This window comes from Anomalospiza imberbis, chromosome 14, assembly GCF_031753505.1.
Source record: "Anomalospiza imberbis isolate Cuckoo-Finch-1a 21T00152 chromosome 14, ASM3175350v1, whole genome shotgun sequence".
NCBI lineage: Eukaryota > Metazoa > Chordata > Aves > Passeriformes > Viduidae > Anomalospiza > Anomalospiza imberbis.
The window spans coordinates 12,356,653-12,379,726 of NC_089694.1; the positions used below are offsets into that span (position 1 = coordinate 12,356,653).

The 23,074-nt window shown below is 42.9% G+C and overlaps 1 protein-coding gene across 7 annotated transcripts in view; it reads right to left on the reverse strand.

Moving 5' to 3' along the window:
* The window catches only part of PASD1 (PAS domain containing repressor 1), a 100,787-nt gene that overhangs the window by 22,228 nt on the left and 55,485 nt on the right, over positions 1 to 23,074 (reverse strand). For 5 of the 7 annotated variants that reach the window (XM_068204948.1, XM_068204949.1, XM_068204946.1 and 2 more), the window contains 4 exons: positions 4,845 to 4,936; positions 3,435 to 3,491; positions 1,951 to 2,105; positions 1,101 to 1,192 (listed from right to left, as the gene is read on the reverse strand). In XM_068204948.1, coding sequence (XP_068061049.1) covers positions 1,101 to 1,192; positions 1,951 to 2,105; positions 3,435 to 3,466 — 279 coding nt within the window. In that variant the 5' untranslated portion in view covers positions 3,467 to 3,491; positions 4,845 to 4,936. Of the gene's footprint in view, positions 1 to 1,100; positions 1,193 to 1,950; positions 2,106 to 3,434; positions 3,492 to 4,844; positions 4,937 to 23,074 lie in introns of those variants that run through there. The other 2 variants (XM_068204952.1, XM_068204951.1) reach the window with 1 other exon arrangement.

Here is a 23,074-nt window from a genome sequence, read left to right on the forward strand (position 1 = left end):
TAACATCTAGATCTGGGAGGTTTAATAGCTGGTCAGCACTGTGCACAAAGCCAGCTCTTCTAAAGACACTGTTAGGCTGCTCTGCAGCTTAGCTACAGGGAGCCATAGATGCAGCATTCACCATCTCCCCCACCTCACTGCCTGACTCTGCCTTTGCTCAAATTGAGTCCTCTCTGGAAAAAACCCACAGATTTTACGCAAACTGTTCAATGGTCTACCAGAGTCTGGCAAGCCAGCAGTTATTAGAGGGCTTGCTCTTCCCCACCACTTCCAATCTAAGGGGGGAATTTGTTTTGATTCAGCTGGAACAAGCTAGCTTGTTTGGCAAGAGAGATTCCCAGAAAGAATGAACAGACTTTTCCAAAGAGGTGAGTCATGGCATCCTGATGAAAAGGAATAACTAAGACACAGCAGCACCTCCCAGCTCAGCCCAGCATACACCCTTATTTTGGTGGGGCAAAGAGCAGCAGCTGCCCACGCAGGGTAGGAGATGTCCCCGCCAGAGGAGCGTGCAGCACAGACCCAGGGCCACATCCTTACAAGGGGAGAAATGTACGTTTGGGGGATGTTTCTAGATCAGCAAAGCATTTTAGAGGTGGGAGTATAAGAGCTGTTTTCCTGAATGCACTTAAAGGCAATTCAAGCAGAAGAGGCAGCACTCCCATCGAGAGGACAGCAGTGCACAGGCAGCAGCTGCAGAGGCAGCACAGGCAGTGCTGCCTGGCTAATGGGATGGGGGAGGAACAGAGCTGCTCTGCTTGTTTCAGGTCCTTTCAAGTTTTTCCTAAATCTGCCAGCTCTAGTGGCTCTTCTGAGAAAAGGAAATTCTCTTTTTCCTCTCTCACCAGGCCAAATCTGGGCCAAATCAGCCTTGATTCCCAAACAAAAAGCCATTTATCTTTAAGGGGAAGCAATCTTATTTTTAATTCTCTGTTTGAAAAGCATTTAGTACAATATTGTTCTCTGTCAGGTTTCTATTGTATGTGCCAGCAGAGTAGAAATCATTAACATTGGGACCTACAGGTGAAAAAGAACTGTATATCCCTGAACTACTCCACTGAACTGATTATTTCTCACTAATCTATTTAATTTCTTCTTACCTCTAACATCAACTGGGTGAACTCCTCGTTGCTAAGAAATGAAGGCTTCCAGTCTTGTCTAATCTGACAGGCTTCTGTCTGTGCTGTGATTTCTTAAAGAGAAAATATCAAAAAAGCAACATGACTCATGGTACTTGGATTTTTTTTCACTTTCAAGTAACACTAGATTTCTTTAAAGAGACTGTTAGAGGAATCATCCTCATATCATTCTTCACGCAAAGCTTTCTTGCATGCAACAGTCATTTTCCATGCCATCATGATACAAATGCATTAGAAATCAAGAAAGGGAAATGGAGACATTTTAGGTGGTCTGAAGATAACCTTAAAAAATTAAGATCAATGGGCTAATTTTAGAGTAGTAGAGCATCCTTGTGAGCAAAGAGTGTCTGCAATTCTGGAGCTGTTTCTTTGAACTCTGGAGCTGTTTCACAAGCTGCTCTTGTGAGTTCCCAGGCAATAGGGCAGGCTTACCATCTCCTAATCCAAGAGACCTGGGAAGATGGCATAGAATACTCTCCCCCCTGACTTCTGTAACGGGCCCTGTTCCTCAGCTTTTCTGTTTGGGAGTGCACAATGCAGGCCAGGGGATGTGGAGGCCAGTGAGGGTAATGATGTATCCACAGTAAAAAGCACACAGCACTGCATCTTTCCAAATCTGTCTGTGTTTAACTGGTCAGCAATGTATTCAGCCCTAGCCCATCTCCTGCCTTCTTCTGCCCCTCGCTCAGGCTCGTGTCCTCTCTGGGTGGCTGAAATGCTTGGGAAAAACAGTTTGCATTTTCTGAGTGGAAACTGGCTGCTGGGCAGATGCAGGGCCAGCACCCTCCTTTCTGTACCACCAGCCCAGTACCTTTCTGTTTCTGTAGGAAGTCGATGGTCCTCTGCAGTATTGTGGACTTGTCCATCTTGAGAGGGTGGCCGTGGCCCTGCAGCATCGTGCAAAGCTCTTTAATGAGGACATTGAACTGGTCTCTCCTCTTCTTCTCAGATTTGTTGCGTGATGCCCTGGGTGACAAAAACATAAATGCCACGAAGCAGAATGGAGGATCTACAGCACAAACCAGGGTGAGGTGATCTACCCTGCCCCAGCAAAACACTTTAAATACAAGAATCTAAACTCTGCTGGGAACGTTTATTTGTTTAAAATTGGCCTTGCACACAAAGATTTGGCTGGTACTTAGAGCTTTGCAGCAAGACTACACTCACCAGCAGCAAGGAACACCTGGAGTTAACACACATTTGGGTTCATTTGGGAAAGATCATATCCTTACAAACATTTCAGCAGCAGTTCCCACTGTTTCAAAAGCAGTGATAGTGAAGGTGTTATGGAAGAAATTCCTCCAGTAAGAGAAAAGTATATTCATGCATATTCATGTTCTACTCACTTAATTTTTATGAACTTTTGTTTTGCAGTTAGTACACACACATATAAACGTCAGAATGTGAAGGATTTCTCTGATTTGCACATGCAAAAGGAGCTTATCAAGAGACAGCACTGTGCAGAGGCAACTGAACTGCAGAATAAAATCTTGTACTCTTGAAAATCTACTGCTGTGATATATGAAACTGGGAATGTTACAGGTCTGGCTGCAGAACTACAACTAGTTTTCAGTTCACAAATCAAGAATATTTATTAGGCTTTCCCCCTCCATTAAAAACAATAAAGGACAAAGCAAATCCATTTAGTTCCTTTCAAAGTGTTCTTTCCAATGCTCATATCTGAGATAACACTTTTCATACAACCTCTTCCAGTAGTAATTAATTTGCTTTACAAGTGTATTCATGATGATACATGCTTCCTGTGATCTAGACTGAGGGTGGTATGCAGAAAGCATTTCCATTCATATTCAGGTTGGCATTTGGATGTTTTCAGATCCAGCACCCATGTTCACAGCCATCTCTGTTTTGGCACTAGTGTACAATGACTAAATAGAAGTGAGCCAAGTGCTTCTCTGACAGGAGACTAACTCAGGCCTGTGCTAAAGCAGGACTGCTAAGGGAACCCTACCCCAGGTGGGCAGAACTGCTTGATGCCAATAAAATCACAGGTCAGGGATCTGCTTCAAGATAATAAATAGCCATGGGATAGCACGAGATCCTGAGGGCACAGCAGTGTAATTTAAGGACCACTCAGCCAGATAACCCATTGTAAGGGTGGCCAAACTCTGTGAGAAGCCTACATGGTGACTTAAATTATGCTGCTTGTGGTCAGCTATACACAGCCTGTAAACTGTGTGGGAGCTTTGCCTCTGACATCAGTGGGGTCAAGTTCATTGTCAAGCACTGGACAGCACAGCATTTACAGCTCTCCTCCAGGAGTGCATCCTGTCATACCTCTTTGCCCTGTCCTTCTCATCTTCATCCATCAGTTCGTTTACACAACACAGGGCTCTGCAAGGAAAAGACAGAAGTACTTACTGGGACATATTCCCTGATCTTGCTAAGAATGTCAAAACATGGAGCATAGTGGTTTGTACCTAAAGACCTGGATGTTTCCATCTTCCCTTTCCCAAATTCCCCTCCTGGTATGTCTTTCCTTGCTTGTTCAGTCAGCTACTGAGGCATAAGAAGTGAGACTGCTGTTACATGCCCAAACACCCATCTACATGGACTTTAAAGGGAAAGATCTAAAAGCTAGCAGCCCCTCAGCCTGCCTTTGTCCTGCTCTCTGAGCCAGGGAATCCTGCTGAAACACCCATCTCTGCGCAGGAATCAGCATCTTCCTGGCAAATGCAAGAGCAAAAGAGAGAGAAATCTGACCTGGTGTCTGCAGCAGGCAGCACCCCAGCTGCTCCTGGTCTGGGAAATCAGACAGGTTACTGGTTGATTTCAATCACTGCCTGCCCTGATTGAAACATATCTGAGATTTCTTTTCCAGTGGAAAGGCACGGGAGAAAGAAACTGTGCTAATCCCCTAAAGGATTTGTATTAGGCAACAGCAGCCTACTATCAGGACATCTAAGAGATGATATGATAGGTTCATCCAGAGCATCCTGCAGCCAGTGACTGCTGCTTGCACTGGTGGACTTCTCCCACATCATCTGAGCTGCATCCTGGGATTCATACCCAAGGCTTCAATTTAAAATATCCTCACCTGGCACTAACCAGGGAAGGAGAAGAGTTGGCAACAACTCCCAGTAAGGACACAGTACTCTCAAGCCCCATTAAATGATGGAAAATTCAACACAAGGGTAACTTCATCACTGGTGACTTGCTTTCTGTGACTCAGATGGGCTGAGCCTGAGGGACAGAGAGCCAGGGAGGTGCAGGTGAGGCAGCTGCTGTCACTCCACACCACATTGCCCAGGTCAGCTCTGCTGGATTGCACCCCTTCAGACACTTCCAAAGAGGAAATCACACCCATCCCCACCATCAGAACCAATCTGCTCCCCATCTCCACTGAGCACTTTCCCTGCAAAACACTCCATGCTGCCCAGAACTCAAGGGGCATTTTTCAATAGGTACATCCAAAAGATTTTCTCTGTTTAGACACTACTCCAAGTTCAAACAACTCGGTAGCTATAAAAATAACACAAAACTGTCAGGAAGTCAGGGACGCTGTTCACAGCAATAGCTACAACATTTTATCCTTCCTTCCCTGCTCCAGGGCAAGGATCTCCCTCCCTGCAGATGACCTGGGCAGAAGATACTGTATGAATTCTTTTTTTATGAATGAATTCCATAGAGAAGGAGTGGTTCTCACTGCCTGAGTCACCAAAAGCTACAAGCCAAATTAGAAATTACCTGTTCTATTCTTCAGATTCATCAGTCCAGACTGACAGAGTAGGATTAGCACTTCTTATCACCATGTAAATAGAGATGGAGAAAAATTAATCCTGGAAGGAAAAGCAAGTCCAGTTAGAACACAGTTGCAGGTAAGACTTAGCCTAGACAGCTGCAATCACTTCAAGCTGAGAAAAGTCTACCACCACAAATTAGAACCATGCTCAAGTATGACTAATGAAAGCTCAGCAAAGCGATGAGAGTTGGACCAAGTTCTTGGGCTCCTGACTCTGTGGGCACCACCTACTGTCACAGAAGCAGCCTGGGAAGGCCAATGTGACCTCTCATGTCCAAAAAGCTGTGTGATCCAGCAGGGTGGCAGAATGGCCCTACTGGCTTGGAGCCACTGAGGATCAACTGGAGTTCTTCCAAAGTATGACAGTTTACCTGGTGTACTGTGAAAACCAGAAGTAGGACCTGTACCTCATCTATCAAATCTTGCAACCAAAACCTTCTTCCAGACAAGCATGATCAGCAAGGTCATCACAAGCCACAACAACCCACCTGTGAATGGACTCAAGGCCTCCTCTTAATACTTGCTACTGATGGGACACACAAAATCTAGGGAAAATATCATGTAACTCCTGACACCCTCAGTGAAGCTGCAACTGGAAACAGCACCTATATAGCAAACTTCAACTCAGTGATCTGCTGTGTCTGTTCTCACAGTGATGCTACCCCAGTCATGCTTTACTCCAGTTCAAAAGGAGCGTGTGATCTTATTTGTTACCCTGTTGAGCTGAGGCTCCTATCCCTGCTGCCCATCCCTCACTGCTGTTCTATCAAAATCACTCAGCTGTTTCTTCTCTAGAAAAATGTCCCCTACAGAGGGTTTGGTGACTGGGGATAGGTTCAGAGATACACAGGTATAAAGAAAAGTCGTTTTAAAGCAATGGGTTAAATTATGAAAAAATGCTTGTGGATACACAGAAAGATCTATCAAAAATTTTCAGGGAATGTTCTTTGTGTGCAGGCTTGACCATGCAAAAATTCAGCTAAAGAAAAGGGTTTTTCCCAAGCCTGGAGTGCAAAGCATTATTTTACGGAAACTGTATTTTATGGAAACTTTGCCCACAGGTTGTCTAACAACTGAAAGCTCCCAGGAAGCCTGGTGTGTTTTGTGCCTCATTAGAATGGTTGGCCTCCCACCCAGCTGGAATAGCAGCAAGTTGAGGGAAGCTGTTTGGTCACCAGGAGAGTCAACAGTACAGCTAATGCTCACTGAGCCTAAACTGGGAAACGAAGCCTGGATTCTCCAGTCTCCAGGAGGAGCTATCACGCAAGGGACAGAGGAATGAGGCTTCCTAATGAATGTGAGCAAAGCCCTCAGCCCCCACCAGACTTGGAGGAGCTCACAGAGTAAAAGACCATACAAGAATTCACAGGCCCAACCACACAGAGCAGCTTTTTGCATGATGCAGCAGGATGGTGAGCAAGAAAAAGTCTTAGTAGAAGACACCTAAGGACAAAATAATCTTAACTGGATTAAGCACTTCAGGACTGCATTTAGCTAAGTGCTTTTTGTCTTGTTGTAAGACAGAGCTAAATATAGTAACCAGAATACTTAAGAATAGTTTCATAAGGGTTGTATACATTCCTCAGCCAGCTAAGACACTTAGCACTACTGACAGCAGTATGTCTGCAGGTTAAGAGTATTTTAAATAGATCCAGATAGAATCTCTTTGACCTTAACTGCATTAACCAGAGGGATCAAAATTTATTTATTGCCTCCTGAAAATCCCCTTCTGTAACACTTTGGAGAGAGCGATTCCTGAACTCTGTGGGCAGGTAAAGAGGAAACTTGTCAGTGCTGCTGGCATTGTTTCTCACCCCACCTACAACAGGTGAGGATCAGCTTTCTCACAAAGCAATGCATATCCATCACTGCTTAATGCCCTCTGTAAAGGGAAATTGTTTTTTCCTTCCTTTGTACAGGGAGTCTCAAAAACCACTCATAGCATTTTAAGACTACATTATACTTCAGACTTTTCAAATATCACAGCATTTGAAGTTGTTTCCAGGGTTACAGAAAGGGTAATGTAGACAAATGACAGCCTTAACAAGACAAATGGACTTTGCAGTCAACAACTAATAGTTAAAGCATTATTCCGTGCTATCTGCTGTATTCTGGCACATTTTTTACTGAAGAGAGAACGGCAGAGGGACTTTTCTGTTTTGCAGAACTCTCTGACTTCAGGAGCTATCTAAAACTGCAAACCTGTGAGTAAAGAAAATGTTTATTTATTGACTTGCTGCAAACCATCAAAATATTAACATTACCTTAGGATAACTCTTAATGGAACAGCCAGACTTGTGTCCTGAAACCAGCAGTTCCTATGAACGTTTCATTATAGGTTAAATTTTAGTTATTTGGTTATGTCACTCATGGCAAGGCAAAGATATTTCTATGAGAAATGCTGCCCATTTCTTTGTGATCAGCAATGAATAAAGCTTTCATCCATCACCTAGAAGTGTCCCTGAATCCAGATGATTTGATTGCTTTTTCCAGCTATACAACTGGTCTAATGAAAAACATTCTCTATGCATAGAAGCTTTGTTCTGCTTATATTTGAGTTTCCATAGAATTTTGCATTAAAGTAACATACAGCAGTTAGGAAGTCTTCAAATCTATACCGTAGGAAACACTTTAATTATGGAAATGTGCTGTGCTAATAATTTTCACAGACTTTGCATGCAATGATTTCATCAGAGAGCCCTCAATTACAAGATGCAGCACTTTGTGGCACGATGCAGTCACAAATAAGAGAGATAACACATTCTCCAGCAATATGATTTACATGTCAGTATGCCAATGTTTCATTATTCTTGAGGAAACAGGAGGGCACGACTGTGGTTGGCAGCAAAACAGCTGATTTCATTTTTAAAAGGCAGAATTTAACCTCTTCACTAAAGTGCTGGTTCAACTATAAGATGCTTATGCAGATGGCATTTGAAAAACCAAGCAGTGTGGCTGAGTCCCTGTGGTTTAGCACAGGAAGGATCAGCATCTCTGCTGATGCCCAGCAGCCCTGAAGTCGCAGCCCTGCTGCCAGTGCTGTGCCACTCACCCCCTGCTCCCAGCCATCCTCCTGTCACACAGAGACAGATGTTTGCCCCAGCATCACAGCAAGAGGGCAAGAGCAGCAGCAGCAGCTCGGCCCAGCTGTGGCATTCCCATCTGCCACAGCAGCCCACAGGACACAGCCTCACCACTACTGTGTCACAGCCCAGCAAGAAGGCATCACACAGAAACACAAAGACTAAACCAGGTGTGGCAAAGGAGTTGCATATCTGTGTTATTCGATCTGCTTGCTTAATTTTTTCTGCCTCTATTTCACCCTCTCCTTTCCTTGCCATGCCTTGCCTTCTGTTCTTCACTCTTTTCTGCCCTTCCCTCACTTATCCCCATGGATCACCATTCAGAGAATTGGATCTCTTTTGAATATGGTTTCTCTCCATCTTGTTGTTTATTATATGACCTGCCTTCATCTTTGCATTGCTTTTTCTTCTCTATGTTCTCCACTTTCTTCTTCTCAGAAGAGAAAAAACGTACAATGCTCTCAGTTTTGAGGATCACCCAGCCATTTCACTGTGGGAACTTGGCTTGCCCAGGTCTGAGGCACACACGACTGACAGGTTCTCTTTATGGACACACTGCCTGAGGAATCAAGCTGGGTTTTGGCTCCAGTGTCACCTATGTCCAGCTCCAGGAGCACTGGGTCCTGTCCTGCCTGACAGCTCCCAGCCCCAGTTTCAGACCCTCTTTGGAGGAACTGGGATCTCCCTCAGGTCAGTGGTAGAGCTGTGCAGCTCCAAGCTTTAAACAAACACCACTCCACATCCACAGGTGGCTGAGGGAAGTGGTCCAGCACAGCACACCCATCCACAGCAGCAGCACACTCTGCATCTCTCTGGGGCTGCTATGACTCTACCTGTATTTTCACAGCACCTTTGTTTGCTAGAACGTGGGTGATGGTGGTCACTGTGGGAGGGAACCAAATGTTCTGTGTTTCTCCTTTGTTAACTTGCCAGAAGTGGCCTTTTTGTGCTACTATTGTAACTGTTGCATCCCAATGCACTTATCAACAGCATACTCTCCCCTGGTTTATTGAGCTCTAAATTTAGCTTGTTACCTGTGACAGATTTATAACTACACTCATTATAGCAGTAACAGCTTCAGACAGAAGCTAAAAAGTGTCCAAAGAAAATGGATTATACAAAACAATTACACCATAAAAAAAGCTGTAATGGAACACTGTGATTCAGCACTAAAGTGAAGTGAAAGATACAGGCAGGAACAATGGTGGTATGTTGGGGTTTTTTTGTTTTGGTTTGGTTTTTGTTTTGTTTTTGTTTTTAACCAATATATGGTGCTTCTGCAAAACGAAAGGCAGAAAAGGATTAAAAACTAACTGATACTTGAAAAGAAAAGATGATTACTGGAACATTTTGTTCTCTAGGATTTTTGTCAGATCCTGGAGAAAATAGCTGTCCAAGTTTGCTCTGTTCTAGCAAATTGCTGAACCTTGCAGGGTGAAGATACAACATTATAGAATATTATTCAAAATGTCCCAGGGGTTTCTGTAACAAGAAGAACATGCATCTAATTAATTCTACCAATTTGTCTAATGGCCCCTTAAAATTCCCAAAACATGGCAAAAAGCAGAATGCTGATTCACAACCCTAAGAAATACAAAACTGTACTTTTAGCACAAGCAAAATAATATTTCTTCTACAGTCTTGCGTGGATACCTGTGTTCATTTGTTGCTATTCAATTACTACAGGAAAGGTAAATAAATGTGTGTTGTGATATGAAATGCTGATATCCAACCTATAAACAATTCTTTACCATACCTGACTCAGACAAAGAGCCAAATAATCCTCAAATAATAACATGACTCTCCCTCACATAGGATGAGAACAAAGGTAGTTGCTCACAGTCCATCCTTCAGCAGCAGTTGAGATTGTGTATTTTCAGGGAACTACTTCCAGGAAAGGTACATAGCTAGAGAGAAAGCAGGAATATTGAAAGTGAATGGTCAAAAGTCTTTTGAACAGAATGTTCTCCAAAACTTCCAGCTCTTAAAGCTCTGATTCTGTTTCTGGCTGATCCAAATGATGCAAATGCAGTGTGGGGGTGAGTGCATAAACACATATTTTACTTCAGTGCAATTTGCAAAAAAATAATGAGAGCAATTTCTACCCAGGAAAGCACTGGTGGCATTCAGGATGACTCCTGCAGTGCTCACCTCCTGATTTTGGGAGTTAAGTAACCATTGCTGCTGGGTGCATGGGAGGGGAGGTGAGCAGAGAGCCCTTACTCCTGCCTCAGGTCACTTCCTATCATATTCACTTTTCTGGCAAACCACAAAGGAGTGGGGGGTGTGGGAAGGTTAACCCAATAAATTTCAGCAATGAAAACAGCAACTTAACAAGCTAAAATAATTCCTCCCAAATCTATTGATTCTCCAGCTTAAAAAAAAAATTACACCATCTGATCACCAACCTGGTGTTGAAATTCTGGCTCGTTTCAGGGTTTCATTCAGAGGAGTTTTAACACTATCAGAGCCAACCAGCAAAGGTCAGCTGCAAAAGAAGCCAGCACTCTGCTCTGTCGGCAGTGTTATCTTCTGCAGAGCTGCCTGCAAAGCTGGTGCTGGGCACCCTGACCCCTCCTGCTCCATTTTCAGGGAGCGCCAGCTGGAGCAGGGAGCAGGGAGCAGCAGGTGCTGTGCATTACTCCCACCAAGAGGACACAGCTCGCATCAGCTGCATTGGTGGCATTAACTGGGGTCATTAGGTCCTTTTTCAGTTTTGGATTTTGTTTTGGCAACAAGGTAGGCACGAGGACAAACATGTCAAAGCTGCCTGTTTGGATGCATCACCCTGAAATCCCTCTTGTAATTCCTCTTCTATTTACTACGGGTGAAACTCATCCTAAGCAGAGAGCTACATGAAGTCTATGTGTCATTAAACTGCCTACCTTTATGCCTTGAGCTCTCCCTGTCCACAGAATAAATGTAATCATTAGACAGCAAAGAAAATCAGTGATCTAATTAAACTAAATACCTTCTCCTCTACTTTTCTGAGTAAGAGAACACTCCCAGCAACTACCATTTCATTGAAAGAGGCAATAATAGCGTTCATGTCCTTAGCTGTTCTCTTTTTCTCTTCAAAAAATCCATTTTTTGCATTGTTTCTTCCTTGCCTTTCTCTATCTTGTATATAAAATGCATTTCAGATGCTCGAGGATGGTACAGATAAGGAGATGAGCACTTGTGCTTTGTGTTTGCTTGTGCTGGAGGTTTAACTCATATTGCAAAAATAAAATGTAAGGCCTGAGGGGCTGCTTGCTCTGCACAGTAAAGGCAGGGGCCTTCAACTGGGTCAGAAGTGGGTCCTAGGTGGTTTCAGGACCACACTGCAGAAGTGCTCAGCTCCAGTGGGGCAAAACCACTGTGTATGACTTGGCTTCATGATGCATCTACTCCCAGTCTGCAGGACCAGCAGATGGTAGGAGCTATTTGTGGACTGGAGGATTTTCTTTCAAAAGTGTCTTCTGTCTACAAGCATTACTCCCTGGCCATCGCTCTACAAGTGTGCTTCAGCTCATTTCAAAGCCTGGCAGCAGCCACAGTGGACAGGAGTCAGGATGCAGCCATGGAAGTGATGTACTCACCACCTCTGAAAGCAGGAAGAGTCTAGCAGCTCCCAGCTCTGTTCAGGAGAGGAGCTTGATACTACCAGGGCTCTTCCACGGTCTGAGCAGATGTCTGGCAGAACTGCTCCACACCTGCACAACAGGTCTGCCCCTCTCTGGCATGCTTAGGCTGACCGTGTGTGACACAAATCAGAGTCTGTTAGAAGCACACAGCTTGCTACACCTGCATCACCCTGACTGTGATCAGCCCTAAGTCTCTGGATCCCCCTTCCAAGAAAGGGCAATTCAGCTGCTCCTCTGCTGCTGTTGGGAACAGGTGGGAAGGCAGCTGGATGGGCTGGATGCTGCACAGTCAGTCTGCAGACAGCCAGCAACCTTTGGTCCCATCATTTCTGCATTTCCTTAGATCTGCTTGGTCCTCTGCACAGTCTGGAGAGCCCTTCAGCTGGTGAACTCTTGGAAGTTTGGTTCTTGTTCAGCATCCTTTGATATGTACTGAACAATGTCTACTTTTCTGACACTTTGCAAGCAGCTTGCTGCCATCCTTTCTCCTGTCTAATGCTTTTACCTCAGGAAGTCTCAGTACACTCTACAAACAAAGTTATCCATCCTTGTTGTACAAATGAAGAAACAGGGGCACACATTTTACTTCTGTCTCCTTTTTACAAGTGTCCCCGTTTTGGGAAGCTGAATTTGAAACAGTGTATGCAGTTACAGCCTAATTTTCAGTAATGCTGAAATCCAGCATAAGCACCTACAAATACTGAACATTTTGGAAAAACTCGACCTAAATCATTGACCCAAGGTCATGCAGCAGAGTTAAGAAGTGAATCCAGATGTCCTGATGATTAGCTCTGTCTACTGGCATTTAGTCAAGTCCTGCCTCCTAAAATAAGCTTCCTGAAGCATCTAAGACTATAGTCTTAGAACTCCCTTAAACACCCAGCACTGGTAAGACCTGATTTTCTAATGAAGAAGGGGGGGAAAACCCAGTTCATTATTTTTTTCTAAAGTGATCACTGAATGACCAATGAAAGGGCAGCTCAGAGTCATTTGATCTCAAACTTCTTCCTATAAATAAAAAAGGGAAGATTCTTCTCCCTTTTCAAACAACATGAACTAAAAATGTTCTGCCTCAGTAATTCTAGACCTGAGTAATTAAATCTGCTCTCTGTTGCAATCTGTTTCCCATGTGTATCACCAACCTGGAATTTCTGGAACTCAGTACATAAGGAAGCTATTCAATAAAAGGAAATACTACGACAAAAGGATTAGAGATAGGTCTGAACCAGACTGAAAGACTCCCTTTATCAGAGAAGAATCCAGTTCCTTATCCAGAGTTCAACTTTTCAATTTTGACCAGTATCTCAAATCAAACACTGCAAAAACAATGGATCTCCCAGAATCAGACCACCTCTCACCTCTGGTTCAGGGGCAGAAGAAGAGGGAACAAGTTGAGGAGACTTGTGTGGTATTGCAGCAGAAGTGGAACAGCACTACCTGTCTGTACAGTTTAACTGCTCAGCTGAATAGAATAAAACAGAATATTGCAGTTGGATGGGACCTACAATGACCAGTTAGTCCATCTGCCTGACCAGGGTTGACCAAAAGGTGAAGTGTGGTATTATGGGCATTGTCCAAATGCCTCCTAAATGCTGTCAGGTTTGGGAAATTGGCAATTCCTCTCTAGTCTTTAACTACCCTTTCCTTAACAAAAGGCTTCCCAATGTCCAGTTTATGTAAAAGATCTGTGAGAAAATTATAAAGAGCTTTAGTAGTTAAAATTCAAAGTCTTCTCTGCAAGCTCAGTTATATCTACTTATCCATTAAATGAATATCAAAGGATTCACTGCAGCTGAGCTAACTGACCTCATTTTCCATCTTTGGCTTCATGCATTCAAGTTCAAGCATAAGAAACTTCCTTACCCTCTTGGTGTGTTTAATTCTGGAGCATTCCAGGTATAATCTGCACCTAAGTCAAAAGGCATTTAAACAAAGCCCTTAGATTACAAAATTTGTCTTATCCTCATTTAGCTCCCAGAATTTCAGCTGCTTTCCTTAAATGATCTGCTCACATCTGCGCTCCAGCTGAGCCATGTTCATGCCCCACTGACCTGACCACTGCCATTTCTGCAATCTTGCAGCTGAGAATAACCAGCAATGCACTCAGTCCCTGTAAGCATCAAGAGCCTTTCAAGAAGGAGGAGGCAGAGAAGAGCCAGCCTTTATATAACAGGGAAAAGTAGGATTTCAGAGAAAAAGCATTGTTCTGCTAAGGTGAGTAATGGGAGCTGCACGCCTGAAGTGCCCTGGTCCAGTTGCCCTGGGCAATGCGGACTGGAGGTGTCAGCATCTTGCAGGATTATTCTCTGCAATGGCAGCTGGCAGATATTTTTCTAACAGAGAGCACAGCAACATCATTCACACTCATTTGATTCTATTTGCTGCTGTTCCTATTCAAACTCGGCTAATCCGATCAAGTTATTTCTTGGCCTGTGCCTTAAAGCTGAGTAAGTAAACACCTTTCATAAGGCCTGAGCCCACTTGTTTCAAGTGCATGATTAAGGGCTAGACTTGAGCATTATTGTGAGAAAACCTACTACGTTACTCTCAGTTCCCAAAATCACTCACAGGTGTCTTGAAGTGGCACTTTCCATCCAGTGTTTTACTCCCCGCATTACAAATATATAATATGGTCACAAAGGGGCACAAACACCAAATATCCATCTGTGTTTCAGCTGCCCTAGAGAACGGCTCTTCGATCTGAGAATAGCTCATAATGGCACCACTTAGAGACTATGATGCAAAATATTTTCTGTGGCTACCAGACCTTCTCCACAGATGTCTCTTCTTGTTTACTATGAAGAAGACAGATGATAAATATAGTCAGCAAATGTATTTTGGACAAAGTCATACTCATTTGTAGTATTTGCATTAAGTAACACTGGAAGACTTATGCAACAGAAAAGATGTTGGCCCAACTGTAATTCCTTCTCTGGTACACCAAGGGTGAACTATTGAAGTTTACAAGTTTTTTTCAAGAACAATTGCTGCTGCTTGTGCTGGTATTGCTAATAATATAACTGATCTTGAAAATAATATAACTGGGGTATTTTCTCCTCTTTTTAAAACCCCCACACACACTTCTCTTTCTCTTCTCTGAGGCACTTTTAACTTCGTATTCAATATTCTCTTTTGCACTACCTTGCCCACATCACTTCTCAACTAGCTCCTCAAAACATGGATATTTGTTTTGCAAGCTTCAGTATTAAAGGAATATTTAAACAATTAACTGCAATCATATTCATCATCCAGCATGGTACCATGGTTATGCACTAGAAATATAATGAGAAAGTAAAACTTTCCTTCAGGAAAGTTCCTTCAGGAAGAAGAAAAGAGAAGATAAACATCCACAGATCTCTCTCTCATTACTTTCTTATCTTTTTTAGACTGCAAATATGTCAGTCACTGGAACACTTTCATACTAGGTCATTATTGTTACACATATTATGCACAAAGACCCAAGGCCTCATTCTGTCATAGATAAGCTATTCACACACATCCTTTTTTTCTCCTTACAGTTTATTTGCATGGCTGGCTGGATAATCAGTCATAATAACAAAATATGACTCAGCATGGCTGAATGTCCAATTCACGTTGGGGATTTTCTTGGAGTTTTTTTTTTAACTATTGAAGACCAGAGAAGATGTGTCCCTCCCAGATAATGTTAATGTAAAAAAGATTTGATTAAAGGGGAGGTCAGGGGAAGGGGAATGGATCAAACAGCAACATTTCTACTGCTGTGCCCTCAAGAGGCTCTGGCCTCTTCAGCAGCTCTGACCATGCTGCAGGGTCCCTTGTCCCCCACTGCAGCATGGACAGGGAGATTTCTCAGAAAATCCCCTCCTCAGAGTGGAGGGAGGATTCAGGACAGAGAACTGGTCACGTTCCTCAAGGATGGGCATACTTCATTTTAAGGACATATGTGTTTTTCTGGATATCTGAATTCCGTCTATGGGTTATTACAATTGTGCAAGCACACAGAATATTTTAAAATATTATTTATTTCACATCTAGTCCAGTACTAAGAATCTTCCTAGTATCAGTCATAATCAACACTCCAGTATGACCACTAAATGAAATATGTGGGTCCCTCTCTCTCAAAGGATTACTCTCCTCTACTTAAGTAAGTTAATGGCAGTAGCAGTGGACGCTGCCATCGTGCTGAGCAATCCTGGCTGCATGAATGTGACTGACAAAGATGGTGAATCTGACTGTTCGACACCTCTGGGCCCTGGTTTTCAAGTAAGAGACTAGCCCTGCTCCAAAGGGCAGTGTGAGAACATATTTCACCTGGGACAGAGTGAAAATAGCATTTAGAGCTTGGCCCTCCATTCAGCCAGGTCCATTGGCACATGTCTCTATTTTTAACCATCTGTGTAAATCTTGGGTGAAAGAAGCAGGATATATTTGTGTTTTCCAGAATTAGGGTAAACATGAGTTTTTTACCTAGGGTTTTCCTGACCAAAGCACATTAAATTGTGTAACCATACACTAATAATGTCTGTTACTATATTTAACAGAACAAAATTAGGCTGGCTGAGAAAATCCACATTAAAATCAGCTGATGAAAGGAACCACACTGTAATGTACATGCATAAAAAGCACATGGAGATTATTTCTGTGATAATCTGACTACAGAAGACCATCAAGATCAGCATGACTAACATCTACACAGGAGCATGAAGCCAGCAGCAGAAGTTAAATATGCCCATGGCCTTTAGCTGGCAGTCCCAGTTTCCTCAGAATTCCACACTACGTTTGAGAGGTAAACATCATCTGTACTCCCAGCCTCCCTCCTCAGTGCACTGCTTATGTGCACATCTGCTAAAATCACAAGCAAACTACACAGTAGTTTAACTGAAACTCAAACAGGGAAAACATTCAATTAGGCAGAGAGAAAAGCTAACTTCCTCCTTCCTTTCCTACCTCTCAGCTGCCTTTCTGCAAGAGATCAGTAGTGAAACTCTTATCTACACCTATCCTGATTTAATGTCAAAGTTTCTTCAAATTTAATTTGGTTTTAACAAGTGAGAACTGCAAAACAAACAAGAATTAAAGCTGTGTCCTTAATTATTGCTTACGTAGAGCAAGTGCTTCAAAAAGCCAGCAGAGATATGAGGCAGCCACTGCCTGAAGGGGCACAGAGCACCTGATCCTGGCTCAGCCACCACACAAGGGCTGTGCTCACCACCACAGCTTGCCACCAAGTGGGCAGTGCAAAGCTGAGGCAGAGGATGGGTGCTCAGGCTGTCATCTTCCTCTCAAAGCCAGAATTTACTCTGGTGCTATGAACATCTCCCAGTGGCAGAATCTCCAGCTTTGTGCTCATCCTGATGACAAGCACAACACCCTGTAAACTGGGACTGAGCTGGCCATGCCTATCAGGGTTAGGGATGTTAAGGATTGTGCTTCTCCCCCTCTACTCTCCCCTCATGAGAGTCCACCTGGAGTTCTGCATCCAGCTCTGGGTTCTTCAGCACAAGAAACATGTGGACCTGCTGCAGGAAGACCAGAGAAGGGGCCACAAAAATGATGAGAGGGCTGGGACACCTCTGCTATGGAGACAGGCTGAGACAGCTGGGGCTCTTCAGCCTGGAGAAGGGATGCCTCTGGGGAGACCTCATTGTGGAATTCAAAGACTAAAGGGAGCTTATAAAAAAGAGGGAGAGATACTTTTTACATAGGTAGATATTTATAGGACAAGGGGGAATGGTTTTAAATGAAATGAGATTAGATTTAGATTAGATATTAGGAGGGAATCCTTCACGGTGAGGGTGGTGAAGCCCTGGCACAGTTTGCCCAGAGAAGCTGTGGATACCCATCCCTGGAAGTGTTCAAGGCCAGGTTGGGTGTGGCCCTGAGCAATCAGGTCTGGTGGAAGGTGTCCCTGCCCATGGCAGAGGGGTTGGAATCAGAGGATCTTTAAGATCCCTTCCAACCCAAACCTTTCAATGATTCTCTTTGGCTGTCTTCAAAGTGAGCCCCTGGTTATGATCAGTGCTGTCACAAAATGTAATCCAAAGTACCTAAACTTATTTCTTCTACACTGAAGTTAAGTTAACATGAATAAGAAATCAAGTACAGTGCCACAAAATGCTTCTCTTCAGCCTCAGAAGCTTGTTTACCATTGCTGTAGTAGCTGAACTGCTGAATGAAATATTTACAACTATTCATGCAATCAAACTCATTTTCCTTAGGAAATAACTGATTAGGTGTCTCACATCTGTTCCTGACAATGCTTTAAGCCTCTGCTGATCCCTATCTAGACCTGACATGAATGTTAATGTCTTGGAAACCATCATCCTCAATAGGAGGGTGATGAAAGACTCTCTGGGTCTGGTGGTGGTGTACTGCAACGGGGAAGCTCTGCTGCATCTGCAGGTGAAGGGTGACACAGTCAGCCCACAGTTTTCTCTAACCCTGCGACCCAGGGCTTGGGAAGCCTGGCAAGGCACAGAAGCTAAAGTAGAGCTCGATGCAGAATTATCTTCCTATCCTAGTCGAGAGTTTTTAATATCTTCCAGATGCTTGCTTCCTTTATGCAGAGTAGCAATCCTGTTCCTCCACTCTCCAGTATTGCATGTCATCCTTTCACCAATGTTTGCCCATCAGGGCCCTTTGATGGAAGCTGCTGCAAGTGTTGCAAGGTTGTGAGAAAAATCAGCTGCTAATAAAGCTGACTGACATTATACCCTCACAAAGCATGATGTTCATGTCAGGAAAGACAAAAATTAATTCCAATTTTTTTCTCAAATAAAAGCTGTTTAATGGGTAAAGAGTCAATGCCACCACACCATTAGAGAGAGAAAGCTAATGTTTAGTTAATCTAATTCATCCAGCAATACTCTTTTCCACAGGAAATTTATCAAAATAACTTACAAAAAAAGTAGGAAAAAGAAGTATTTATCTCAAGATGTTCCTTATTTCTGCAAGAGCAAGGCAGAATCTTCATCCCTCTCAGGTGAACTGCAAAGCTCAGGCACATTGTGCCAAAGACTCCAATGACAGAAGAGTTGGTCTCCATTACTCATTCTGGTAAGGGTGATAACTGGGCTTCCTAAGTTCTGACAAGAGCAACCAGGCCAGAAGAAAACTTTTGGCAACACTTATCAAGTATTACCTCATGGTCAAGGGACTAAAAACCAAGTGAAATAAATGAAAATTTGCCTGCCAGTGACTTTGTAGAGCTGTAATTCAAATAGAAATGAAGTCTATATAAGTGTCTGAAGAGTAATCTCTAAAGCAGTCAGAAATTCTGCAAAAGTAGATTTCAAACACAATCCAAAGAAGATTAAACTGGCAATTCATTTATCTTAGGACTTCAATGCATCACAAATAGGCATTATGCCTTCTATGTAAAGCAGCCCATTATCTGATTTATTCACCAATATCTCTTCTTATTCAAACAATTCAAACCAGACTATATTAGAAAATCCCAGAAAAATTTCCTCAGCACTGCAACTTTTGAAATAAGTTGACGATTTATATTTATACAATTTTACTTACTGTACAACTAAATTCATGTTTGTTAATATAATACACTATCTCTAAGGACAATTTTAAAGAAAGATGCTATCCCAGCTGGATCATTTATTAATATTCACATGCTTTCCTTCAAAAAAAATCACAACACAGAAGTTGTTCTTGTTGGCATTAGGTTTTTTTTTCATCCCCCAAGTGAAAACAGAAATTCTGCTCTAGTCACAACAATGTACTATGAACAAACTCATCATTCTAACACTTCAAGCTCTATTTGAACATTCCTTGCCCCTTTAACTATGAATATATCCAATATAAGGAATTCAGCTCCAGATTCAAAACATGTGCTCTGGATAAGACAAATTCTGACTCAGCCTCATTTCAGGTTTACAAATGCCTTAGTGGCAATTTTAGTCCTTTTTTTTTTTTTGCAATTATTCTTCTCCCATTTTAGGCAATGGATTTTTGCCCTTTCCAGACAATATACCAGGACTATTGCAGAATCATATACACTTTCCTTCTAACAACCTTCTTTTGGGAGCCTCTCCTTCCATACTCTGGATTATTTCCAGAAAGTTGAAAAACAAAATTGCAGACAATTTTCCCATGCAAAATAATTTTCAGCAAGGCTTCCTGAGTTGTACAACCTTCCCCAAATAATGGAGTTCAGCTCCAGTCCCAGGGAGACACAGACTCCAGGAGGTCTTGCTGTTGAAAGGCCAAGTCCAATGAGATGTGAAGATGGCTCAGATAAGAAAGTGCTTTCTCAGAAGTCCGTGCTGCAGCAGAATGAGCAGTGAGAATTGTCTGTCCCAGGACCGGCACTCAAGGGCCAGCGTAAGCTCCCTGTGCAATCACACAGCTCCACATCACTGCTGTGTGTGGGAGGTTAACCCCAGAGTTTATGACAGAAAGAAAATACAGTAACTCACTTTTCCTATGTTGACACATTGTCTCCACTAATGAGAAGGCTCAGCCCTCTGCATTAGCAAAATTAAACAGAAAATGTAGGTGTTAAGATTAGCACAAAGAGTTTGTTTTATTAATACTTCCTGCTGTGCCCCAAAAGGAAGCCATTAGAATTATTCTAGAGTAAAGGCAAACTATTAATACTCATCTTTAATATATACATCAGTAGTGGAGTCAACCCAAGTCCCACCTTTTTGTCTCATGTGAGTCATTTAACACACACACTTAATACGTCACTTAATAAAATTTGATTTGAAGCAGTTTGATCAGAGTGAATGTTTTTAAGTTACTGTAAATTGAGCTAGTGTACATTGCACTCAGAGACAAGACAAACAGGTTTATGGTCAAACTTCCTCAGCAAGGGGTGTAACCCTCCCCAGCTACTAGAGCCTCCCTAATTGCTGCTTTTACTGTGACAAGCCAAGAGTGGACCAAACACACAGCATCCTCCTCTGTACATAAACACCTATTTGCAGTTTGTCCAGTAGAACTTTGAACAGCCTAAAACCAAGGACTCACTCCTATTTTTCTCTTCAGCTGATACTTTGGGAGAGGTCCCCACAAAGCAGCTGGTGGAAGTGCAACCTTTGTCTTCATCAGGGCCAGGGGTTCATCGCATCCCCTTCAGATAAAGCCTCTGCATTGGCTTGAAAATCTTCCTGTAATGCTGCCATATCTATGCAAAATACCTATCAGCAATGGGAGCTCTTATCATCTCATCTATTGCTCATTAATTACTCCAAAAAATGCTTTACTTAGTATGTTGTTTATGATCAAAACTTTATTGTCCGGAAGCAATGCACCGTGCTGTGCTCTGCATTAAACCGAGATTAAAGTAGGCTGAGCCCAGAAAAGAAGCAGCAAACCTTATTAATTTCTTTTAAGCGTGTGTGTATGCATGTGTTTGTGGGCTGAACAGATGAAGCAAGAGAGGAGATTAGCATTTTTATAGATATGATTCCTGCCATTGCTACATACTTGAAAATCTTGCCTAGGCTTGGGCACTTTGTAAACAAGAATAAACACACCTACAAATATCTTTGCATTTATCTATTAGTCAATCAGTCAATCTGCCTATAACTGACACTCAACAAAGCACCTCACATTTACTTATAGGTGAAGGGGAACACCTCGATGATCCTTCCAACCCAGAATATTCCACAGTCATGGGGAGACAGAGGCCCAGTGCAGGTCTCTGCTGAGCCATGATGCTGCTGCTGGATAAAGAGGGGTGAAGCCTCTGCCAGGCTGTGCCAGGGCACAGAGAGCAGTGAAGGTACAAGTGCAGGTACCACACAGCAGCCAGCCAAAACCCGGGAACTCAGTGTAAAACTGAAAACACATTTCTATTTTATACAACAGGCCCCTGCAGAGCAGCCCAGAAGAACTGAGGTCCCAGAAGCAGATGGAAGGTGATGTGCAGGGTGGCAGAGCTCTGCATACAATGGGAGAGTGGTGCAGGAAAGACCAAATCTTTTGCTGTCCCTGCCTGCTGTCACACCAGGTGACAGGGATCCAGCAGGAGGGTGATACAGTGGCCCCAGTCTGTCAGCTCTGCAAAGATCAGGCAGCAATTGTGTTGAAGGCAGTTGTTAGCCAGGGCCCCCTCTCTGATCATCTCCAGAACATGTGTGTGGCCCACAAACCGCCCGCTGTTCACCTTCCACCACCTGCAACAGGAGCCCAATTCCAATGCACAGGTGTGTGTACTTGTGTGTGTGTTTGTGTGTGTGCATCAGTCCTCCAAAGCCAGAGCTCCAAGGTCTGGCTCTGCCTCCCTCCCTCTCCCCCAAACAAAGATGTTTTTCAGTGCTCTCGTGGCAATGTTTAGCGAGCTTCTCGGTTACCATAGCGTTATGCACTAAAGGAATGTCGACAAATTAATCAATTGTATAATTATGTTTGCCTAAGAATACAAGTCAGTCAGATGATTCAATGCATTTAAACAGCTCCATGGAGTTTGGTTAACACACTTCCTCTTCTACCATCTCAGTGTTACCCTCATCAGCACTGACGTTTTTCAATATTTCAATTTTCCTTTACAGGCAGATTGGCAGGTAGGCGATCTCTGCTGCAGGCTAAGTTGAGCTGTTTTCCTTCTTCCTTGCCTGCTTCATTTCTGTCTTGCTTTATCTACTTCCTTCTCTCTTTCTTATAAGATGGACATCATACATTCAACTTTAACCACACTGTGTTTTTAAAGTTATTAATTCATCACTAATGGTCAGCAGTCACTTCTTTCTTCTAGATTTTATCCTGCATCATTTAGACAATTTTGCTCTGATCAGCACCAGAGCAGAGCTGATACTAAGTCCAGGTTCCCAACTTACTTTAGGAATATCAGGTTAAAAGGGAACCCCAACCCAGCACTACAGTCTTGGAAAACAATAACATCTCTTCAACCTGCCAAGATGCACCAGAAGCCCAAGAACACATCCTCACATCATACAATAAACTTATGATTCACATAAGAAGCATGTAAGATTAAACTGTTCAGTGACACAGCAAAGGGCAGGTGAAGATCACTGCCAGTATTGCAAGCCCATGGAGCCACACAGAGTTCATTTACACCAGCAACAGATCCCAGAAAATACACCGTGAAGTAAAATATGGTTACTGGCAACACAGTCTGAAGGAAAAATGTCTCTGGCCCAAAATCTGATGAACAGGTTGAACCAGCGAGCATGCCAGGAAAATCTGAAGGCAATTGTGCCTGTCTAATGCTACAAGGAATCTGCACTGTACATTTTCAATGTCTAGTGTTGAGAAGAACTCAGATGTGAGAGAAAAAAGATTCAAACCTGCAGCAACAAAGAATAATATTTCTTGCCTCATCTCCCAGAAAAACAGCAGAAGACTTGATACATGGGGTTAAAAGTGTAAACAAACAAGATACATTCTCCTTTCAAGCATACATTAAAAATATGACTACACTGCAGAGCAAAGAACTAACTCTGCAAATGTAATTTCCGATCTCCAGGAACTCTCTAATTTAATTGTATAACCTCTTTCATAAGA